General features: G+C 35.3%; 1 protein-coding gene across 3 annotated transcripts in view; it reads right to left on the bottom strand.

The window, feature by feature from the left end:
- Positions 1–6,192: 6,192 nt before the first annotated feature.
- The window catches only part of LOC115213930, a 22,890-nt gene continuing 6,582 nt past the window's right edge, over positions 6,193–22,500 (bottom strand). For all 3 annotated transcript variants that reach the window (XM_029782931.2, XM_029782945.2, XM_036505832.1), the window contains 3 exons: positions 11,359–11,666; positions 8,586–8,734; positions 6,193–6,648 (listed from right to left, as the gene is read on the bottom strand). In XM_029782931.2, the coding sequence (XP_029638791.1) occupies positions 6,455–6,648; positions 8,586–8,734; positions 11,359–11,462 (447 nt within the window). In that variant the 5' untranslated portion in view covers positions 11,463–11,666 and the 3' untranslated portion in view covers positions 6,193–6,454. The remainder of the gene's footprint in view (positions 6,649–8,585; positions 8,735–11,358; positions 11,667–22,500) is intronic.

Here is a 22,500-nt window from a genome sequence, read left to right as displayed (position 1 = left end):
ACATTGTTCTCTGTTTACTGCTGATTCTCTATCTGTCTGTCTCTCACTTTTTATTTTGTTTCTTTGAGATGGTAAGCTGTGAATTGAGGGTAAGTTAATTACTGTATCTAGAAGATTGAGAAGCCATATGTTTTGAGTTAAGGTATTTCTGCGGTCAGCTTTGTTTTTTCGTTTTACTGAGGTTGATAAAAAATTCCACCGCGCTACCGTGCCCGAGATCGAAAGAACGAACCTAAGCGCGCGGTATCGCCCACGTACGTGTGGACGTAGCCGCGACCGATGTCGCGAGATGCAGGCGCTCGATACGGCGACGTGGTCCGTCCCGTAAATTCCCGAAAGATGACAACTGCGGCCAGTATAAGTAGGGGCTGCCTACGCCAGGCCTGCGCCCGCAGCTCCGCCGCGCTACCGTGCCCGAAATCGATGTCAGTTATTTCTGATTTTTTCTCTCTCTACTATATTCACTATAGTTTTCCCACCGAAATCTGTGTGACAACTGTTGCAACAATTTTTGAATTTTGTATTTTGTTTGTTGAATATTTTTTTTCCAATAGTAATTGTCAACAAACTTAAATTTTTGATTCTAATAATTATAATCTTTCCTGTCCAGTAAAAATATTTGGGGCTCCACAAAACTGAGAACAATCGATGTTGTAAATATGTTTCAATATATGACATAGTATATTGTAATTTTTATTATTATTATTATTAAGCTGCCAGAATCGTTAACGCGCTGGACGAAATGTCTAGCTGTATTTCACCTGTCACTATGTTCTGAGTTCAAATTCCGCCAACGTCGACTTTGCCTTTCGTCCTTTCGGGGTCGATAAATTAAGTACCAGTGAAACATTGAGGTTGATGTAATCGACTACTCCCCTTCCCCCAAATTTGAGGCTTTGTGCCTCCAGTAGAAAGGATTATTATTATTATCATTATTATTAGTAAGATGGCAAGCTGGCAGAATTGTTAGTACATTGGATGAAATGCTTAGTAGTATTTTGTTTGGAGTTCAAACTCCACTGAGGTCAACATTACCTTTCATTCTTTCAGGGTCGATAATATAAGTACCAGTTGAGTACTGGAGTCAATGTAATTGACCAGCCCCCTCCCCCAAATTTTCAGGCCTTGTGCCTATAGCAGAAAGGATTATTATTTTTATTATTAGTAAGGCGGCAAGCTGGCAGAATTGTTAGCATGCTGGGTGAAATGCTTAGCAGCATTTTGTCCGTTCTTACAGTCTGAGCTCAAATTCCGCTGAGGAATTATCTTTCATCCTTTTGGAGTTGATGGAATAAGTACCCGTTCTTTTTTTGGATTGATGAAATAAGTTCTAGTTCACCAAAATTTCAGGTCATGTAGTCTTTGAAGAAAGTATTATCATTATTATAGGTGCAGGCATGGCTCTGTGGATAAGACATGCCTTTGGATTCAGTCCTGCTCTGCTGCACCTTGGGCAAATGTCTTCTACTATAATTCTGGGCCAACCATTGCATTGTGAGTGGATTTAGTAGATAGAGAGACTGCATGGAAGCATGTCATATACGTGTGTGTTTGTGTTCATTCCCCACCACTGCTTGACAGCCAGTGTTGGTTTATTTACATCCCTGTAACATAGCACACTGATGGAATTAATACCAAACTTAAAAATTAGTTCTTGAGTCAATTTTTTCACTTAATCTTTGAAGGTTTCAATGACTGAAACAAGTAAATGACAAAAGAAGAAAAGATTATTCTAAACAGCTGAAGTTAGAAACGTTTACATTAATAATTATTTTTATGTGGAGGTATGTTTTGACTGGATTAATTGAGAAATATGTATATATTTAAATTTCTGTAGATCCATTTCCTTATTACCTCCCATTACTGTTACTTTGATATGTCACATTCCATAAAACATCTTGCCTAATGAATAATAGTTTCATAAAATGTTTATCGTTTTCAAAATACGAGTTGAAAATTTATTCAAATTTATTTTAATACTTGACAGGTGTAATATTCCTGTTGTTGCAAGGGAGATTACTCTTCAATAAAAATGCTTTAATGAATTATTTAAAATTTTGCAATTTGTTTATTTTAAATCTGAACATGTGATCCTAGTTACCGTTACGTTAACAAAAAAATCTGGTTCAAGCCTTTCGTGGCACTCCTTTCTTCTTTCTTTTTATCTTTATGATCTACATAATGTCTGGCGTTAAAAGTAATACAGACACATTATACAAGTATAGTATACAAGGTTTATACTATGTTGGTTATAGCAACAGATACTATGAATCTAATTTTATCAATTTCTAATTTCAAAGTAAAAAAATCAACTGATATTTGTTTAGACATTTTTTTAGCGAAGTTCTCAAATATTTTCAAACAATTCTAATGACACCCTTGATATTTTAATTCATCTGCTTCAAATATGAATATATTATTGTAAAAAAATTAGTAACATATAAGACTTTAGAAGTTCATTTGCCACAAACCAATTTTCATTTTTGTAATTAGCGTTAGATATCTGAAAAAACTATTATTTTTATTGCCAATCAACTGTAATTTATTGGTTTATTTGTGATTATGAAATGTTTGAGAACTTACTTGAGATTAAAAAAAATCTGTTTCTTAATTTTTCCTTGGAAAGTTTATTGTGTTCTGTAGATAAAATATATGGTGAATAGGTGTGGTATTTCTAAATCTGCCTTTGCTCAATTAATTTGTTCTTTACTTCACATTTCATGTGTTAAGAGTTATTATATAAAGTGATCAGAAAAATTTGTGATAAGATTGTTTTTTTTTTTAAATATGAAACATGAAAATATTTTTCAAGTGTGTGAAAAAAAATAGAGTGAAATAATAAATTTGCTATTTATTTTTTTCTCCTATCTGGAACTACCATCCCACCCTCTAGTTTTACAATAAATTCAGATTTTGTATAGTCTAAAAGCTTTTGATTGTACAATCATTATTGCCAAGAAGCTGTCAATAATTATATATAAAAATATATAAGTATATATAAATACAGAAGTTATTTTGAAAATTTGTAACAGTGGAAATAAAATTATAAAATTCTACAAAAAAAAAAAAATTGTTGAATTGTAAATATGATTATTCAAGCATTCCAGGGAAAATATTTTGAATGGAATATTCAGTGTTGTTAATGTTTTTTTTTAAAAAACTACTGACAAAGAAAATCAATGTTTATGCAGTAACAGTTTTTTACTTTTTTTTTTTTTTCAAATGCTCAATCAAAGGAAGAAGGACAGATCTCTTGACTCATTACAGAATCTTTGCAAACTGGTGGTGGAAGGTGTAGGGGAGTTAGACTGGAGAATTCACCCGAATGCTCAAGGGCACTTGAGGGTTGGATGTTGGTAGTAAACCAAACAACAGAGTAAGTGTACCACCCCAGAACAGGAACAGTCACTCCAACAGGCTTCTATGTAGTTTCTGTCTATTGAATTTTTGCTTGCAAGACTTTGATCCACTTCAGTCTATGGTACAAAACTCCTGTTCAAGGAACTGTGCAGTGAGACCAAGCTCAAAAGCATGTAAAGTGAATTTTTTTTGCCCTCACAGCTATTTGGAAAGTAATCTACAGGTACATGTGAGAAAAATAGATAATTTACAGAAATTTCATTTTACATTTCTACAAGATATAAAGCCTGTAACAAAATTGATTAAGATCAACGAAGAATGACTTTTAAAGTGTAAAACAAATGCTACTGAGCCCTTGGTCTCTACTCAATGTGTGGTTGATGCCATTTCATATTCTTTATATTCTGGAGAAAGCAAAACCACAAATTCCTACTTCTTTCTTCCCCACTAAATATTGGAAGCCTTCTTTCTATTGTCATTGTGTTAAAATACTCAGCTGTACAATGAATTTCAGATAAAATTTGTTGACTCTTGATGTCCTTCAAATTGTATTCAAACAGATTTACAACAATACTGTACAAGGTCAAGCATTTTCGTAACTGCACATGTTCTCTCTGATTGTTCACACAGCATTGAAACAGCACAAAACAAACTGAAAGCACTCACAAGTATCAGTTGTTCTTTCTCCAATTGTTCACAGTGTGATAAAATTACATTGCTTCAAAGCTTTCATTGAAATAGTTCTGGTCTCGAATATTGAGGTGTGGAGATTAACAGAAATACCAGCAGAAGAGATAAATGCCAAATATAACTTTCTACTTAGAGGTCATTTTCAACATTTTATCTTCAAAACAACTAATTTTGTAATTTTAATGAGACTTGCTTTTACATTTCAAGGCATACATTTTAGAAGTTAATGGAGATCTAGCCAGATGTAATATGATTTAATGAAGCTGCTCACAATTTTGCCAGCTTGATGCCTTACACCAATTTTTAATAATGACATACCTTTTTAAGCATGATAGTTACATAGAAGTTAAGCCTTCTTCTTGCAACAAGATCCTCTTCTACTCAGTCCATTATTTCTTTAAATACCAAATCAAATCTTTGGCTGTGGTAACATTTAAATGTATGAACATGCATTCAATTGATAAATGTACACATCTACATATACTTAGGATGGAACGCTTTTAGTTTCTGTCTGACAAATTGATTCACAAGATTTTTGTTGCAGTTTGAGGCAGATTTGATAGCTATTTCCAGCACTAGCAAGCTTTACCAATCTTCATTAATTATCATGACTCAGAATATATATGTGTGTGAGTGTGTATATCAGCATCATCATTTAACGACTGTTTTCTTTGCTGGCATGGGTTGGACAGTCTGATTGGAGCTGGTAAGCCAGGGGCTGCACCAGGCTCCATTGTCTGTTCTGGCATGGTTTTTACAGCTGGTCACCCTCTCTAACACCAACCACTCCAAAGAATGTACTGGGTGCTTTTTATGTGGTACCATCACCAGTGCTTTTAACATGGCACCAGCACAAGTGCTTTTAATTCAGAACCAGCATCAGTATCAATTCTGCTATGGTGGACAGGTCTTCTTGAGTACAGCAATGTGCCAGATATCTCAGTCCTTAGTCATCCCCTTCATAAGGCTCAGTGTCTTGAGATCAACCTTCACTACTTCGTCCCATATCTTCCTGGGTCTCCCTCTTCCACAAGTTCCATCTACTTTAAGTGATCAGCATTTTTGTATGCCACTCTCCACATCCATATGCATCACAAGACCAAACCAGCACAGTCTTCTCTCTTGCACACTGCATCTAATTTTTCTTATGCCCAACTTTTCCCTCAATACACTAGCACATTTACACTGACATTGCATATCCAGCGGAGCATACGAGCTTCATTCCTCTCTAGTCTTTACATGTCTTCTGCTTTCAGGGCCCATGTCTCACTACCATGTGACATTGCTGTCCATATACATGCATTATACAATCTTCCTCTCACTCAGAGAGGGACCTTTGGTTTTCTCAATATATATATATATATATATTCAACTTGAAAACAAAATTAGCAGATCATTTATTATTTATTTATCCCTTAGTCATTTCACCTACACCAGTATTTTGTCTTTTCAGTTTCAGGCAGGAACATCCCTATCAGAAATCTTACCTCCATATCAGACTTCTTCCAATCATTATTTAGGGTTCAGAAATAATTTTATTTCTAACCATTTATGAATATTATTCTCATATTTCCCTTTATAGTTCCTGTATCTCTCCCTTTCCAAAATAACTTCTTCTATAATGAGCTCTACTATTTCCTCTTATTGAAACTCTCTCATATCGTCTCTGATGATGGGATATATTTTACATCCCTGAAACAGCTGTAAGACTATCTTTCTCTTTATAAATGTTCTAGAAATATCACACTGCCTTGGCCTTGTTATCTCATTTTATTTAAGATATACATGCTCACAGATGACCCACATTAGACTCCTCACTCATACTATTATTGAACCGGGAGCTTAACAGCGGTCTTTCTGTAGTACTTACATAGCCTTACTTGCCTTTTGGGTCTCCTGGATACCAAAACCTCTCATATTATTACACATACACACACACATATATATATGTATATATATATATATTTATATATATGTGTGTGTGTGTGTATGACAGAATTACTTAAAAAATAACAGAAAATATTTACAAATTTAATTGTAATATATTTATACAAAAGAATATTTTACACTTTTAACACTTTACCTTTTTCATGGTAAAGTAACATCTTCATTTTTTTATTCTTAAAAAAAGGTAAATTTTAATTTAATTTACATTGAAAATATATATTTATTATCCACAGGTATATTTCTACAAATTTCTCGACAATAATTTTGGTACCTCATTTAATGGAGTATACTCTTCATTTCAAATATAATTCAGAGTCTAGATACCAAAGTATACATAACTAATAAGTAAAAACTGGAAGATATTTGCTTACATAGTTCTCATAAACAGTATGATGGTCTTGTTGATGTAATTTTATTAAATATACTGAAAATTCTATTACTTTTAGTTCGTTTAACACTAGATATTAAATTTCCTATGGAATGTTTTTGACATTTTCTTTTTTCTTTTGTTAGATGTTAAGCAGTTCTGACTTCCATCCATGTCTTCATAATCAGTCTCGGCAGATGAAGAATTGTCAGCAATTACTTCTACGTGTGGTTTCTCCTTCTTTTGAAACATAGGAAGGAATTTGGCTTTGGCTTGGATGACTTCTGTCAGGAAGCAAACAAAAATGGAGAGAGGGATAAAAAAAAATTAAGTTTAATTATTCATTTACTCAATTTTAATTTCAATTTACTAAATCTTACATGTTAAACAACCAAAATATAAAACTGAGTTATGTTTGCAAATAATGAAGTAAAAAAGTATTGGCTGTGTGATTTAGAAGTTTGTTTTTCAGCCTCATAGTTTCTCTTCAGTCCCACTGTAAGGCACCAAGGGCATGCCTTCAACTAAATCCCCAGGCCAACTAAAGTCTTCTCAACAATTCAGTCACAGATGACAGACCAAATCATGTGACAATATATAAAGAACATACAACATATCACATGACCAATAATTGAGAAAAACATACAATGTTATGTTTGTCACTGATGTTTATGTTATATCATTGGACGTGAATTATATATTAAATACACTAGGTGATCAGAGAAAAAAAAAAACCCGCCACCACCACCACCACCACCACCATCATCATCATCATTATTAAGGCAGTGAGCGGGCAGAATCATCACTGAGCTGCACAAAATGCTTAGTGACATTTCTTCTGACTTTACATTCTGAGTTCAAAAGCTGCCTTTCAGGATCAATAAAATAAGTACCAGTTGAGCACTGGGGTCAATGTAATCAAATTACCTCTCACTTGAAGTTGCTAGCCTTGTGCCAAAATTTGAAATTATTGTAAAAATCACCATTCAAGTATTGGGCTTTGTGGAGACAGTGACAGGTGACTGAGACCTTCGGCAATATACCATGCTTGTGTAGACCTGTCAAGCCAAGTGAGATTATAGTCATGGCCAATGCTGGTGTCACGTCAATGGCACATAAAAGCATCCACTACACTCTTGGAGTGGTTGGTGTTAGGAAGGGCATCCAGCTGTAGAAACCTTGCCAAATCAGATTGGAAACTTGTGCAGCTCCCCGGCTTACCAGTTTTCAGTTAAACTGTCTAACCCATGCCAGCATGGAAAGTGGACGTTAAACGCTGCTGCCGCCGACTATTATTATTATTATTATTATTATTATTATTATTATTATTATTAAGGTGGCAAGCAGCAGAATTGTTAGCACACCAGGTGAAATGCTGAGTGGCATTTTATTTGTCTTTACATTCTGAGGTCAACTTTGCCTTTAATCCTTTTGGGGTTTATAAATTAAGTACTAGTGAAACACTGAGGTTGATGTAATTGACTAGTTCCCTCTCACCAAGGATTATTATTATTATTATTATTATCATTCTTTAAGTGGTGAGCTAGCAGTATCATTAGCATGCCAAGCAAATTGTTTAGTGGTGGTCAACTTTGCCTTTCATCCTTTTGGAGTCAATAAAATAAGTACCTGTTGAACACTGGGATCAATGTAATTGTGACTCCCCACCTCAAAACTTCTGGCCTTGTGCCAAAATTTGAAACTATTATTATTATTATTTTGTGATAGTGTTTTTCCTATAAACATTTATTTTTCTTGGCTAGGGTGACCTGCTGTGCTTGAGGAGACCTATTGAGTTAAGTACATCATCATCAACATCAAAATAAAAATCAAATGTAGTTGTGATACCCATGCTGGTGGCACGTAAAAAGCACCATCCAAACGTGGCTGATACCAGCGCCGCCCTGACTGGCTTCTGTGCCGATGGCACATAAAAAGCACCAACCAATCATAGCCGTTGCCAGCCTCCCCTGGCCCCTGTGCCGGTGGCATGTAAAAAGCACCCACTACATTCACAGAGTGGTTGGTGTTAGGAAGGGCATCCAGCTGTAGAAACACTGCTAGATCAGACTGGAACCTGGTGCAACCTCCTGGCTTCCCAGACCCCGATCGAACTGTCCAACCCATGCTAGCATGGAAAATGGACGTTAAACAATGATGATGATGATGATGTTCTATATGATGAGTAAAAAATTAAAGAGAATATCAAAAGAAACCTTACTGTTGACTGTGGTATAATGACATGTGTCTTCAAAGTTGTGAGAATTTCTTTTTGATTTACGATTGCAAAGGCCATAATACCATACACCCCACATCATTAGCACCAGTAGGAAAACTACACAAAGGAATGACCAGATTGCATCACGTGACCTGTGGAAAAAAAGACCAAAAACATTAAGATAAAATGCAGAATCTGAATTTAAAATGAAACACAAAACATCAGGAAAATAAGTGAAATACAAAACAATGATTGTAAAGTTACAGCTGAATCTTTTTGTAATGAGTTCAAACCTTATGACAAATATTGCCAGATTCGGAGCAGGCATGGCTGTGTAGTTAAGATGCTTGCTTTGCAACTACATGGTTTCGGGTTCAATCCTTGGGCAAGTGTCTTCTACTATAGCCCTGGACCAACCAATGCCTTATCAGTAAAATTAGTAGACAGAAATGGTATGGAAGCCCATCATCATTCAATGTGTTTTCCTTGTTGGCATGAGTTGGAAGGGTTGACAGGGGCTAATGAGGTAGAAGATTGCATCGGGCTTTACTGTTTGTTTTGGCAGAGATTTTATGAATGAAAGTTCATCATCATCATCATATATATATAAATTAAATAAGGGTAAAAATTGATATGAATCAATTAAAACCAGTGGCTTAGCATATCTAAAAACACTGGTTTTAATTGATTAATATCAATTTCTACCCTTATTTAATTTTAAATTTTGTATATATATATATATAAGTATGTGTATATGAATGTATGTGTGTGTGTGTGTGTGTGTGTATCTAAGCCCCTCTTCCTGAAGGCCCTAACGTTTGCTGAGCAATACACCAGAATTAGTGATCTTGACGTCAGCATTATCATGAATGCTAGAAAATCAATTCTGGCCCACGACAGTTCATTCTGGGTGAAAAAAGAAGGTGATGCATTATTCAAAGTCTCTATGGGGAGCTTTGACGAGGCTGAAATCGCTGATCTCATCAGGTTATACATCTATAGGGACAATGGCCTGGCTATCTCAAGCCATATGAACAGCCACACCATGGACAGGTTCAGGAAGAACTTGATAAAAATATTTAAGGAATTCAGCTTGTCTTGACTACGGATGATTTCTTGGATGTAATCTTAGAACTCAGTACAGGAAAGTATTAACATACAGGAAGCCTAACAAGGATACAGTATACATATACAAGAGCTCAAACCATCCTCCCACAGTAATTAGAAACCTGGTTCCAGGCATCAGCAAATGATTATCTAATCTCTTGGCTAATAGAAAGATCTTTAAAAGGGCTGCCCCTCACTACAATAATGCTTTGGTGAGGAGTGGGTTTACTGAGAAGCTCACATATGTGGACGACCTCTAAACACCCTTCCCCCACCCCAAAAGGATTATGAGAAGGAAAATTATATGGTATAACCCCACTTTTAATCTAGAAGTTTCCACCAACATAATTAGGGTCTTCCAGAGGCCTAAGTATTATAAACTCTTGAACCCCCATAATGTCAAGGTGAGCTACTCTTGCTTAGACAACATCACATCTAACATCAACAGTCATAAAAATGCACCTACATCACTCCCGGCCCCAACCTACAACTTCTGAAATCCCACCATGTGCCCTCTAGAACGATCTTGTCTCTCAAGAGCTGTAGTATACAGAGCCACCCTTACACCATCTGATGGCATTACTAGGCACTATACGGGTATGGTAGCTAATGACTTCAAGAGAAGGTACTCCCAGCATATGCACTCGTTCAGATCCAGGAATAGAGAGAACTCTACTTCCCTGTCTTTTTTTCTCTAGAGACTCCATGATCTCTGAGATGAAATACCCAGCATCAAGTGAATTATTGTCGATAGAGCCCCACCATATTTACCCGGCACCCCCAACTGCCAGTTCTGCCTCCGTGAAAAACTGCATATCCTCCAACAACCCGCAGTATCAATCAACAAGAAATACAATTTATCATATTGCTGTCACCAGAGATATGCCCTTCTGGCAAATTTCAGGCCTCTGACTGCCAACAACCTGGATATACCACCTTAGCACCAGCTGCTACTCTGCACCACCTGCCCAGATGATGGTTACGTGACACCAGCATCAGCCATGACTACCATTTCACTTGGCTTGACAGATCTTCTCAAGCACAGCATATCGCCAAAGGTCTTGATCACTAGTCATTGTTTCTGTGAGGCCCAAAGTTTGGAGATCATGCTTCACCACCTCATCCCATGTCTTCCTGGTCTACCCCTACCAGAGGTTCCCTCCACATTTAGAAATTGGCACTTCTTTACACAGTTTTCAAGCACTATGATCATTTTACAATTTCAGTGTTCAGCACACCATGTGAGATGGTGTATTGAAAATGAAGCAATTGCACCATGGAAGAGTCATCTTAGCTTTTCAGAAAATAAATTTTACAAAATTTAGTCTGGGAAGGAGAGGACAGTAGCTATGACTCTTGTAGGCATAGCTATATGGTTAAGAAGGTGATTCCCAGTGGTCTTGGGTTCAATCCCACTGAGAAAGTGAGCAAGTGACTTCTACCTCACACATGCAAGTGGAGAAGTGAATGTTAAAACAATAATGATGATGATGAGTGTACCAGAGTGACTACAACTGATAGGGAAACACAGTGGGATCTGTGCAACCCATATCAGCATTGATGATGATGATGATGATGGTGGTAAAAGAAGTGATAAGAATTTCTAACAAGTAATTTGACCTCATATATAATTTAAATGATATCTAGCGATTTACTGATATTTACGTACCTTTGTCTTTTTAACCATATATCAGTAACAAGTGAAACATATTCACTTCGGTTCAAATTATAATGAACCAAAAGTCTTTTTGTTAAATTAGATTGTCGTATCATTTTCAAATTCACACCTTTCAGTTTTATGTCATGGTTTTTCTCTCTTTCTCTTTATTTTTTAATCTTTGGTTTTTAGAGTTTTGGAAGTATTGGGAAAATTTCCAAGTATACTGTAGGCCTCTCTGTTATTCTTAAATTCAAGCTGTATTGGTGTAAGCCAAAAACTGGTCATATTTCAAACTTCCTTTTAACTTCTGTCATAGCCTGAAAACATATTTAAATTTCAAAGGTATTAAAAACAAAAGGTAAAAAATCATTACAAAAAATAACAAGAAATACACATTAAACCTAGCCACATCAAGTCAAAATATTCTACATGCTTAATATTCAAACTGACTGAATCCAGTTTCTCACATAGGACCCTACAATGTCATGCTAAATAAACAACCACATCATCAAAAATGCTGAATCTTACAAAGGAGATGACAGAGAACCAAGATATGTGGTGCATTGCTGCACTCAAGAAGATCTATCCACCACAACAGAACTGAGATCCTAAAACCAAGGTACCATGTAAAAAAGCATTGGTGTGGGTGCTGGTGCAACATAAAAAGAACTGGTGCCATGTAATAAACACTCAGTACACTCTGTAAAGTGGTTGGTGTTAGGAAGGACTTCCAGCCATAGGAACCAAGCTAAAACAGATTATGAAATCTGGTGCAGCCCTTGGCCTTGCCAGTTCCTGTCCAACCCATAGCAGTATGGAAAACGGATGTTAAATGTAGATGATGATGGCAATGATCATTACCATCACCAAAATCTTAAAGCTATGAGATACCTGATCAATTCAAAAGACTGTGAATAAATAAGCACACTTGATAAAGTAATCTGAATACTATAGAGTTTAATTGCTTTTATACTGTCCCACTTGCAATTCTACCTGGTACCATGAAGTACAACATGTGATTTTGAAGTGATCATACTTAAAAATAAAAACATTTCCTTCAATCATAATTATATATGTAAGAAACTTTTAAGTAATATTTCAAATGCTAGTTATAAAAATACAATAAAAGTTATCATTTTAGTAAATCCTTCCAAATTCTTGATTATTTAAAAAAAATTAATTGAAATATATATGCAATGTATTTTAGTAATTCACTAAACATGGCCACAAAAGAGTTAAAAGAGTACAAATTTATAATTCATAGATGACTTAATATTCTTACGACAAAGGTTGTAAATATACAACTTAGAACATACACACAACAGACTTCTTTTGGTTTCTGCTTGATAAAATAGATGAGAATAATTAATGATCAGTATAATCTTGTCTTTAAACTAAGTGCTTTCACTGGTGTGTGTCTTGAGATTAACTAAAGCCATGTTGATTTTATCTTTAAACACAAAAATGATCAGCTTTAATTAGATACAGTTTAGTAGTAGTAGTAGTAGTAGTATAGTAGTAGTAGTAGTACTACTACTACTACTACTACTACTACTACTACTACTACTACTACTACTACTAATAATAATAATAATAATAATAGGAGGAGAGCATCATAGTCATGTGTTGAGAGGAATTCTTTGGGGGTTTGAATAATTCACCCCTGGAAACATGGGTGTTTTGTTCATTATCTTTAAACAACCTTTATTCAGGGACCCTTTGAGCAGGATGGGTTATTCAACCAGAAGAAAATTCTAACTGGGTCCCACCTGCAAGATTATGTGCTGTTTATCTTGATATGAGATCACCATGTTGCACACAGATGGTTGTGATGCATGTTCCTGGCGCACCCTTATCAGACAAGTAGTCATGATGGGTATACTGGGTTTTGTATATTTTACCCTAGTGTCACTCATAATAATAATAATCCTAAAAATATTTGGCTTGTAGTAAACAAGCTGATGTAGACCAGAAGCACATCCATCAGTGGCTATGGAGCTCAGGGCTAAAAGCAGAGAGTTTAGACTTTATCTTGGCTACCCAAGATCAGAGCTTATTGACCCAGAGCTATTAAGCCAATGTGATGAAAAATGGTGTAGACCCAAAGTGCCGATACTGCAACAGTGGGATAGAAACAGAGGACCACCTGATCTCAGGATGTAAAGTTTTAGCACCTGTAGAGTACAAATCAAGACATGACAGAGTTGGCCAATATCAACACAGGGTAATGTGTCAGCATTATAAAATCAAAACTGCTGACAAATGGTACAAGCACCACCCTGAGGCTGTAACTGAGGGAGAAAATGTAACTATTCTTTGGGACTTCCCCGTACATACAGACAAAACTATAAAACCAAATATTGTTGTGGAAGACCAAAACAATAAAGTCTGTTTATTGATTGACATGAGCTTACCCTGTGACCATAATATCTCAGCAAAAGAATTTGATACACTCAGAAAATATAAAGATTTGCTCAAAATCAAAAAGATGTGGCATCTCAAAATGGTTACAATACCAGTGATTGTAGGAGCACTTGGAATGATCAAAAAAGGAACTGTAAATTATTTAAGAATGATCCCTGGATTACCATCCATACAGGAAGTGCAAAAGATTGTCCTAACAGGTATGTCACATGTATTAAGAAGAGCATTGTTGCTGTGAATTATCTTTCCCTTTTCCCCTTTATTTTCTTTGTTTACTTTTTATTTTTTTTTAATTTCTGTCTTTCTTCCTCTTTTTCTCTAGTGCATGATTTTGTAAATGGACAATTTGGTGTGTTTATTTTAATGGCCTACCAGTGTATACAGTCGTTTCTCTGCCCTAGGTGTCAGGAAGACATTTGGCAAGACATGTAAACAGAATTGAAAGATGATAATGAAAATAATATAATAATAATAATAATAATAATAATAATAATAATAATAATAATAATATTAATCCTTTCTACTAAAGGCACAAGGCCTGAAATTTTGGGGGAGTGGGTAGTCAATTACATTGACCCCAGTACTCAACTGGTACTTAATTTATCAACCCTGAAAGGATGAAAGGTAAAGTCGACCTCAGTGGAATTTGAACTCAGAATGTAAAGACGAAATGCTACTAAGCATCTTGCCTGGTGTGCTAACAATTCTGCCAGCTCAACCGCCTTAATAATAATAATAATAATAATAATAAAAATAATAATAATAACAACAACAACAACAACAATCTTTTCTACTATAAGCACAAGGCCTGAAATTTTTTCAGGGAGGAGATAGTTGATTACATCAACCCCAGTGCATAACTGGTACTTATTTCATTGACCCCAAAATGATGAAAGGCAAAGTTGATCCTAGTGGGATTTGAACTCAGAATGTAAGGATGGACAAAATGCTCCTAAGCATTTTGCCTAGGGTGCTAATGATTCTGCCAGCTTGCCATCTTAATAATAATAATAATAATAATGAGAGCCACCACCATCATCATCACCATCATTCACTGTCTGTTTTCCTTGCTGGCATGGTTTTATTATTATAACAGACAGCTTGTTCAAGGTTATAGTTAGTTCAATAAACTTACGGTTGAGGAGATATTGTAAAGAAAGATTTTAAAAGAAACGTTAAGCCACTCATATTGTTCTAGATGGGCAAATAGAAATAGACTGATTTTGAAAGAAAAATTTCTTAAGCCTTTTGTGTAAGCTGAACCAAACAAGTTAGAACAAAGTAATGTGGTGGCTATAAATATATTGTGTCACTGATTTAATTAAAATTTTCTTTGCTGATATAAATATTCAGAGTATCTTTTTCATCTGCAAATAAAGGAACTATCAACATCATTAATTAACCTCACTTTTCTAGAGTCAGTCATACTGCGTGCGCGTGTATGTGTTCCTTCCAAAGAGGTGAGTGACTTATCTAATGGGGTCTTTTTGTTCCTTTTAAGGACTAACATTTATAAATACACTATGTCACAACCAACATCTATGAATAAACCATGTTAGGCTCAAAGTTGTGGAAATGGAAACCTTTCACCTCAGTGATTGATACTTTTGTATTTCATATTATAAGTAGTTTAATTATTATTTTGTGCATTTTTTTTGTATAAAGGAAAAAAGCATATTAAAATCATTTAACTTCTTTTTTCTTTGTTGTCTCAAGTATATCTTTTAAAGTTATATATAATTCCTTATCCAAGTACAAACCTGTTTCTGTACATTGTTCATCTTCAATATGGAGTAATGGAACATAAGGTAAGTCAATTAATTAATTAATGATATCACAGGCGCAGGAGTGACTGTGTGGTAAGTAGCTTGCTTACCAACCACATGGTTCTGGGTTCAGTCCCACTGCGTGGCACCTTGGGCAAGTGTCTCCTACTAAAGCCTTGTGAGTAGATTTGGTAGACGGAAACTGAAAGAAGCCCATCGTATATATGCATATGTATATATATATATATGTGTGTGTGTGTGTGTGTAAGTTTTGTGTGTCTGTGTCCCCCCACATCACTTGACAACCGATGGTGATGTGTTTACATCCCTGCAACTTAGTGGTTCGGCAAAAGAGACCGATAGAATAAGTACTAGGCGTCCAAAGAATAAGTCCTGAGGTCAATTTGCTAGACTAAAGGCAGTGCTCCTTCATGGCTGCAGTCAAATGACTGAAACAAGTAAAAGAGATTATTCAATTGTCTTCATTTTAAATCTGAAGGATAACAGAGAAGAGAGGAAGAAAAAGATAGAGTTGCTTATAACTTTAGAAACAGAAACAATTTTGAATGTATCCACTTCATTTTCTTTTTCAGCTAAAGCAAAAGCATTTGTTCAAGTGCTAATTCAAGTGTGTTCTGAAAATTTTCCATTATCATTCTTCTCTTTCTAGTGTTAGTCATATTTTGTGTGTGTATGCATTTGAAAGAGGCAAGCATGCTACATACACATGGTTCTCTCATGGTCACACAGAAGTAGCTGCAACATCAATAGCTCACTGGCTTTGAACATTGAGCTGAGATGAATAATACCAATGTTTGGTATTGTTATATACAGAGCTGAGATGAATAATACTATTAATAATTGCAGACGTCCATACTAGATAATTAAGCTGAAATAATTATGTGGTGATTAGATCTATTAATTAAGATCTTAAGAAGAGAAACAGAGATAAATAAAATAAGGTTATCTGAATAATGTTTATATCCACTCGAGGAGCCTGTGTAAATTTCACATTTACAAATATTCTTATCTGATGTATAAATTTATAAATGTTCATGATGTTTTATTATTCTTTTATTAGTTTCGGACATTAGACTGTGACCATGACAGGGAACTGCCTCGAAGGGTTTAGTCAAACAAAGTGAATAAAGTAATTTAAAATTTGGTATTTATGCTTATCAGTCACGTTTTGCTGAACTGTCAAGTTACAGACATAAAGGAAACAACACTTGCTATCAAGCAGTGAAAGACAAACACAAACATAAGGATGCACATAAACACACACACAAAAAAACCCCACATGTGCTCACATGCACACACACACACACAAACAGGTGTGCTCACGTGTACACACACATACAAACACATGCACACACACTCACACATACAACAGGCATCTTCCTGTTTCTGTCTAATCAACTCACAAAGTTTTGGTTGGTCTGAAGCTATAATACAGGACACTAGAAGACTGTCTCCATGTAGCAAGAGGAAACCACAAACCCTGTGGTTCCAAATGAACTCCTTGTGCCTACACACACACACACACATGAATATATACTAAAATGGAATAAGCGGAAACAAGGAGACAAATGGGATAGGGAATCACTGAAGAGGTTACAGGATGTTTGACAAAGAAACTAAAATAGTAATAGTAAAGCTGAAGTGTGTGCATTTAATTGGCAAAATATGACCATCCTCAAGTATAGCAACTGCCGCCGCCGTCACCACCGTCATCATCATCATTTAATGTTCACTGCCCATGCTAGCATGTGTTGGATGGTTTGACCAGGGCTGGCAAGATGGAAGGCTACACCAGACTCCAGTCAGTTTTGGCATGGTTTCTACAGTTGGATGCCCTTCCTAATGCCAACCACCCTGAGAGTGTAATGGGTGCTTTTACGTGCCATCGGCACAAGAGCCATTTGCATGATACCGGTATCTGCCACAACTGTGGTTTTACTTGGCTTGATGGGTCTTCTTCTCAAGCAAGGCATAATGCCAAATGGACTCAGTTGTTGCCTCTGTCAGGCCTAATGCTCGAAGCTTGGCATAATGCCAAATGGTTTTGGTCCTTGTCCCAGTGGTGCCCAACACTCAGGTCTTTTTACATGCCACCGGCATGGGTACCATTTTGAGTGACATCAGTATCTGCCACGATTGCAATTTCACTTGGCTTAAGCACACCATATTGCAAAAGGTTTTGGTCACTAGTCATTGCCTCAGTGAGGCCAAAATTTTGGAGATCATGCTTTACCACCTTATCCCATGTCTTACAATAGGACAAAATTTATATTATTTGCTCTCAACCGAAGCAAGGCTCTATAACCTCACTACCTCCACCTGGTCAAAAAAAAAAAAGTGTAGGGGGTCTCTAATAAACCAGCCTCTCAGTCCACAAAAAAAAAAAAGCTTGAAGCTTTCTCTTCCTTTCGTCTTCTTTTCTTCAGCTGTGCATTCCCATGTCTTCCTGGATCAACTTCTACCACAGGTTCCATCCACAGTTAGGGATCAGCACTTCATTACACAGTTGTCCTCATCCATATGCATCACATGACCATACCAGTGCATTTGTCTCTTGCACACCACATCTGCTGTCTCTTATACCTAACTGTTCTCTCAAGATGCTTACACTCTGTCAGACATGCACACTGACATTACACATCCAATGAAGCATGCGGGTTTCATTTCTTTCAAGCCTACATGTGTCCTTAACTGTCACCGCCCATGTTTTACTGCCTTGTAGCTTAGCTGTTCACACACAAGCATCATACAATCTGCCTTTCACTCTGAGAGAGAGGCCCTTTGTTACCAGCAGAAGCAGGAGCTCTCTAAACTTTGCCCAGCCTAATCTTATTTTGACAGCTATATAATATGTGTGTGTGTGTGTGACTGTGTGTGTGTGTGTGTGTGTGTGAGAGAGAGAGAGAGAGAGAGTGAGACAAAGGCTATGAGCACAAAAAGAAGACAAGAAGACAGCATAAGAGGAATAAGTTTAAACAAATGTATTAGTTTAATTCTGAAAAAGAAAGGAAAGAATTTTGATGTTTTAGACACTAGTCCTTCAAGAGAAGAATTATAGAAAAGAAAAAAATATAAGGAAATGAGTGAGAAAGGAATATGCGGAGGTTAGGCATGTTGGGTGGGAGGGAACAAGAGAAGGAGAAAAAGAGAATGAAAAGAGAGGAGAAGGTGAGGCAGTTGTGGAAGACAAGGTGCAGTGTTGGGATCAGTGTGTGATGTGTGTTTGTGGCTCCTTGTCTTGACATAGGACCAGGTTTTCTAATCTATTCTTGTTGTTTAGTTACAGGTCAAAGCTAATTGAGCAGACCTATGATTAAGAGCATTACAGCTGTGACCATCCATCTTAGGAGTAAGTCAGATCATATGATTTTATGTATTCTTCTTTTTAAGGAAGTATAGTGGAGGCACTTGGCATAGTGGTTGGGCTGTCACACTCATGATTGTTATATCATGGGTTTGATTCCCAGACTGGGCAACACATTGTGTTCTTGAGCAAAACACTTCATTTTATGTTACTCCAGTCTGTCTATTGATCAGCAGGGTGGGAACGTTGGCTTGCTTGCCTAGCCAGTGGCATGGTGTAATGCAAAAACTGCAATGATGAAAAGTGCATTGTGATCAATAATGTGTAACAACATCTGATAGTCTGGTTGGTCAAGTGATCACATGGTCATGTGACAGTGTGATCTGAGGGATGATATTACTGTTATTTCTAGCAGATCAATCAACTATGTAGAAGCTTATTCAATGGCTTGGCTTGACAAAATGGCTTGTATTTTCCAAAATACTAAATCTCTGATGTATGTTGGTATGTAGTATCACTCATATGAACAGCTGCTGGTTTTATACCATATGTTACAAACAATATACCAAGCCAACCTGATTAATATGCACAAACTACGCAGAACGAAATCTAATAAATCAATTCTCAGCAATAAATACCTGGAATTCATACCTTGACGAGAGGAATTCATTCAGATAAAGTATAAAAACTGAAGTTTATAAACTAATTTTCTGATATTCATGCTTTTGTAAAAACATTAGAAATAGTGTTTTCTATTATAATTCCATTCACATCAAGGCTTCAGGCTAAATTGTAGGAAAACCTTATACGCTGGTGTATATGACACACTTATTTTATTATTTACTCTTTTATTTGTTTCAGTCATTTGACTGTGACCATGCTAGAGCACAGCCTTTAGTCGAACAAATCGACCCCAGGACTCATTTTTTGTAAGCCTAGTACTTATTCCATTGGTCTATTGCCAAACTGCTAAGTTATGGGGATGTAAACACACCAGCATTGGTTGTCAAGAGCCTTTAATATTGTCTAGTGGTAATATCAAAGAGAAACCAACAGTAACCATTCTAACTTGTTATATGTTGTTTGATGATATAAAATTAAACCCACTCTATGACTTCTGAGCACACATTTTTTCTGAATTGTACATAATTATCTGTTAATATAAATAGATATACACTCTCACACACACACATATATATGCATACATACATCAACATAATCAATATCGTTTAATGATCATCTTCCATGCTGGCATGGTTAGATGGTTTGACAGGAGCTGCCTAGGCAGAAGACTGCACCAGGCTTCACTGTCTATTTTCGCATGGTTTTTATGGCTGGATGCCCTTCCTAACTACAAGCACCTTACTGAGTGGATTGAGTACTTTTTACATAGCACCAGCACATACACATATAATGTATGTGTGTGTATGTGGGATATGTACATTAAACGTGCAGAATTTGTTATAAATGGATGTACACATCATTATTTTGCTTTTCTCTGATGTGCATGTCAATTTTAATTATATATGCATGTACATACATACTCATTAACATATCTATCTATTTACCAATCTATATATTCAAATATGTACAGATCCATATATATATCTGTGTGTGTGTGTAAGCGTATATATATATATATATATATATATATATATACAGATGTACATATGCACACACATATATGCATATGTACATATGTAAATATATATATGCATGTGTGTGTGTATATATATATATATATATATATATATATATTATTACATATATACATATATATATATATATTTATACATTATATTACATAATATATACATACATATATTATATATATATATATATATACTATATAATATATATATAATTTATACATATCTATATACATCTATTATACATTCTATATAATATATCTAATATTTATACATATATATATACATATATATCTACATATATTATATATATATATATTATAATATATATATATATATATATATATATATATATATATATATATATATGTAGGTCCCGGGTTGATTCGGGGTTAACCACACAGTAAATAAGGTACTCAATACATAGCAGAGTAAAATTAATTTATTATATAGAAGGAGCTTCTACAGGACTAGAACTGTTTCATTCAAGAGAAATCTTCAGGAAGCTAGTTAACAAGAATTGTATTGGTATTTATACATTTAGGCAGGTTTAAAGGGGTGTTGGTGGGGGACTTTTTGGGGGTAGGCATAGCGCAAAATATCATACTTGGGGGAGTGGTCAAGGAGTCAGTGTTAAATTAGATAGAAGAATAAATAAAAAAATAAAAAAATAAAAAAATCTATATATAAAAAAAAAAAAAGGGGGAATAGAGTTTTAGGTAAATAAGGAGATTCTCACTTATACCTATGCACACATGTATACATACATACACACACATACAAACATATATACATATACATACACACATACATACACACACATATATATACATACATATACACTTACACATACACATACATATACATAACTACACATACACATATATGTATACATACACACACTCACATGCATACACGTATACACACATGTATATATACACACACGACCACACATACATATACGCGCAGAAAAATATATATACACATACACACACATATACTCACATACACGCATACACACACATATCCACACACACACATGCACACGCAACACACTAGTCCCTATATACACATATATACACATACACACACATATACACACACATACATACATATACATACATGTATATATATATATATATATATACATATGTGTACCTATGCATACCTACACATACACATATATATATATACACATACAAATACAGACCCATTCCCTAATTTTAATTTTATTATCTTCGTTTATTACTTTTGTTATCTTTGGCCGCTTGGTCACAAACATCTTGGCTATGACAGCCAGTCCATTTATCTGTCCACTGGAAAACAAGCACTCATTCACTCACGCACACTCTTTAGCACGTACACTCACTCATTCGTACACTCATACACATACACGCACGCACGCGTTATATTCATACATACATACATCTACATACATTCACGTATATACACATACGTACGCGTACCTACAGATTCATGTCTACACTCTTAGAAGGCTAGTCTATATATATACACCAATAAATATAAATACACACACATACATATACACCTACATACAAATACATACATGTATATATATATATATAATATACATATATATATACATTCACATATATATACACATATATATATATACATATACATACACACACATACGCATACACACACATATACATATATATACACTACACGCACATACACATGTACATGCGTACCCATACACACACACACACGCGTGCATCCATATATACACATAAGTACACACATGCGTAAAAGTATACACATATATGCTTACACAACACACACACACACGCGCCTCCTTATATTCATAATTACATGCTACTCAAAAAATAAGTAAATAGTAAAAATATATATACGCGCAGTTATTCGTACATGCATACACAAAAAATAAATAATAAATATTAAGTATATGTACGTGCAGTTACCTATTATATAGATGGATACATACATATAAACTTACACACAT

The sequence above is a fragment of the Octopus sinensis genome, linkage group LG1 (genome assembly GCF_006345805.1).
Source record: "Octopus sinensis linkage group LG1, ASM634580v1, whole genome shotgun sequence".
In the NCBI taxonomy this organism is placed as follows: domain Eukaryota; kingdom Metazoa; phylum Mollusca; class Cephalopoda; order Octopoda; family Octopodidae; genus Octopus; species Octopus sinensis.
Note: the sequence above shows the minus strand (reverse complement) of the source record. Positions and strands in the feature narration are given on the sequence as shown.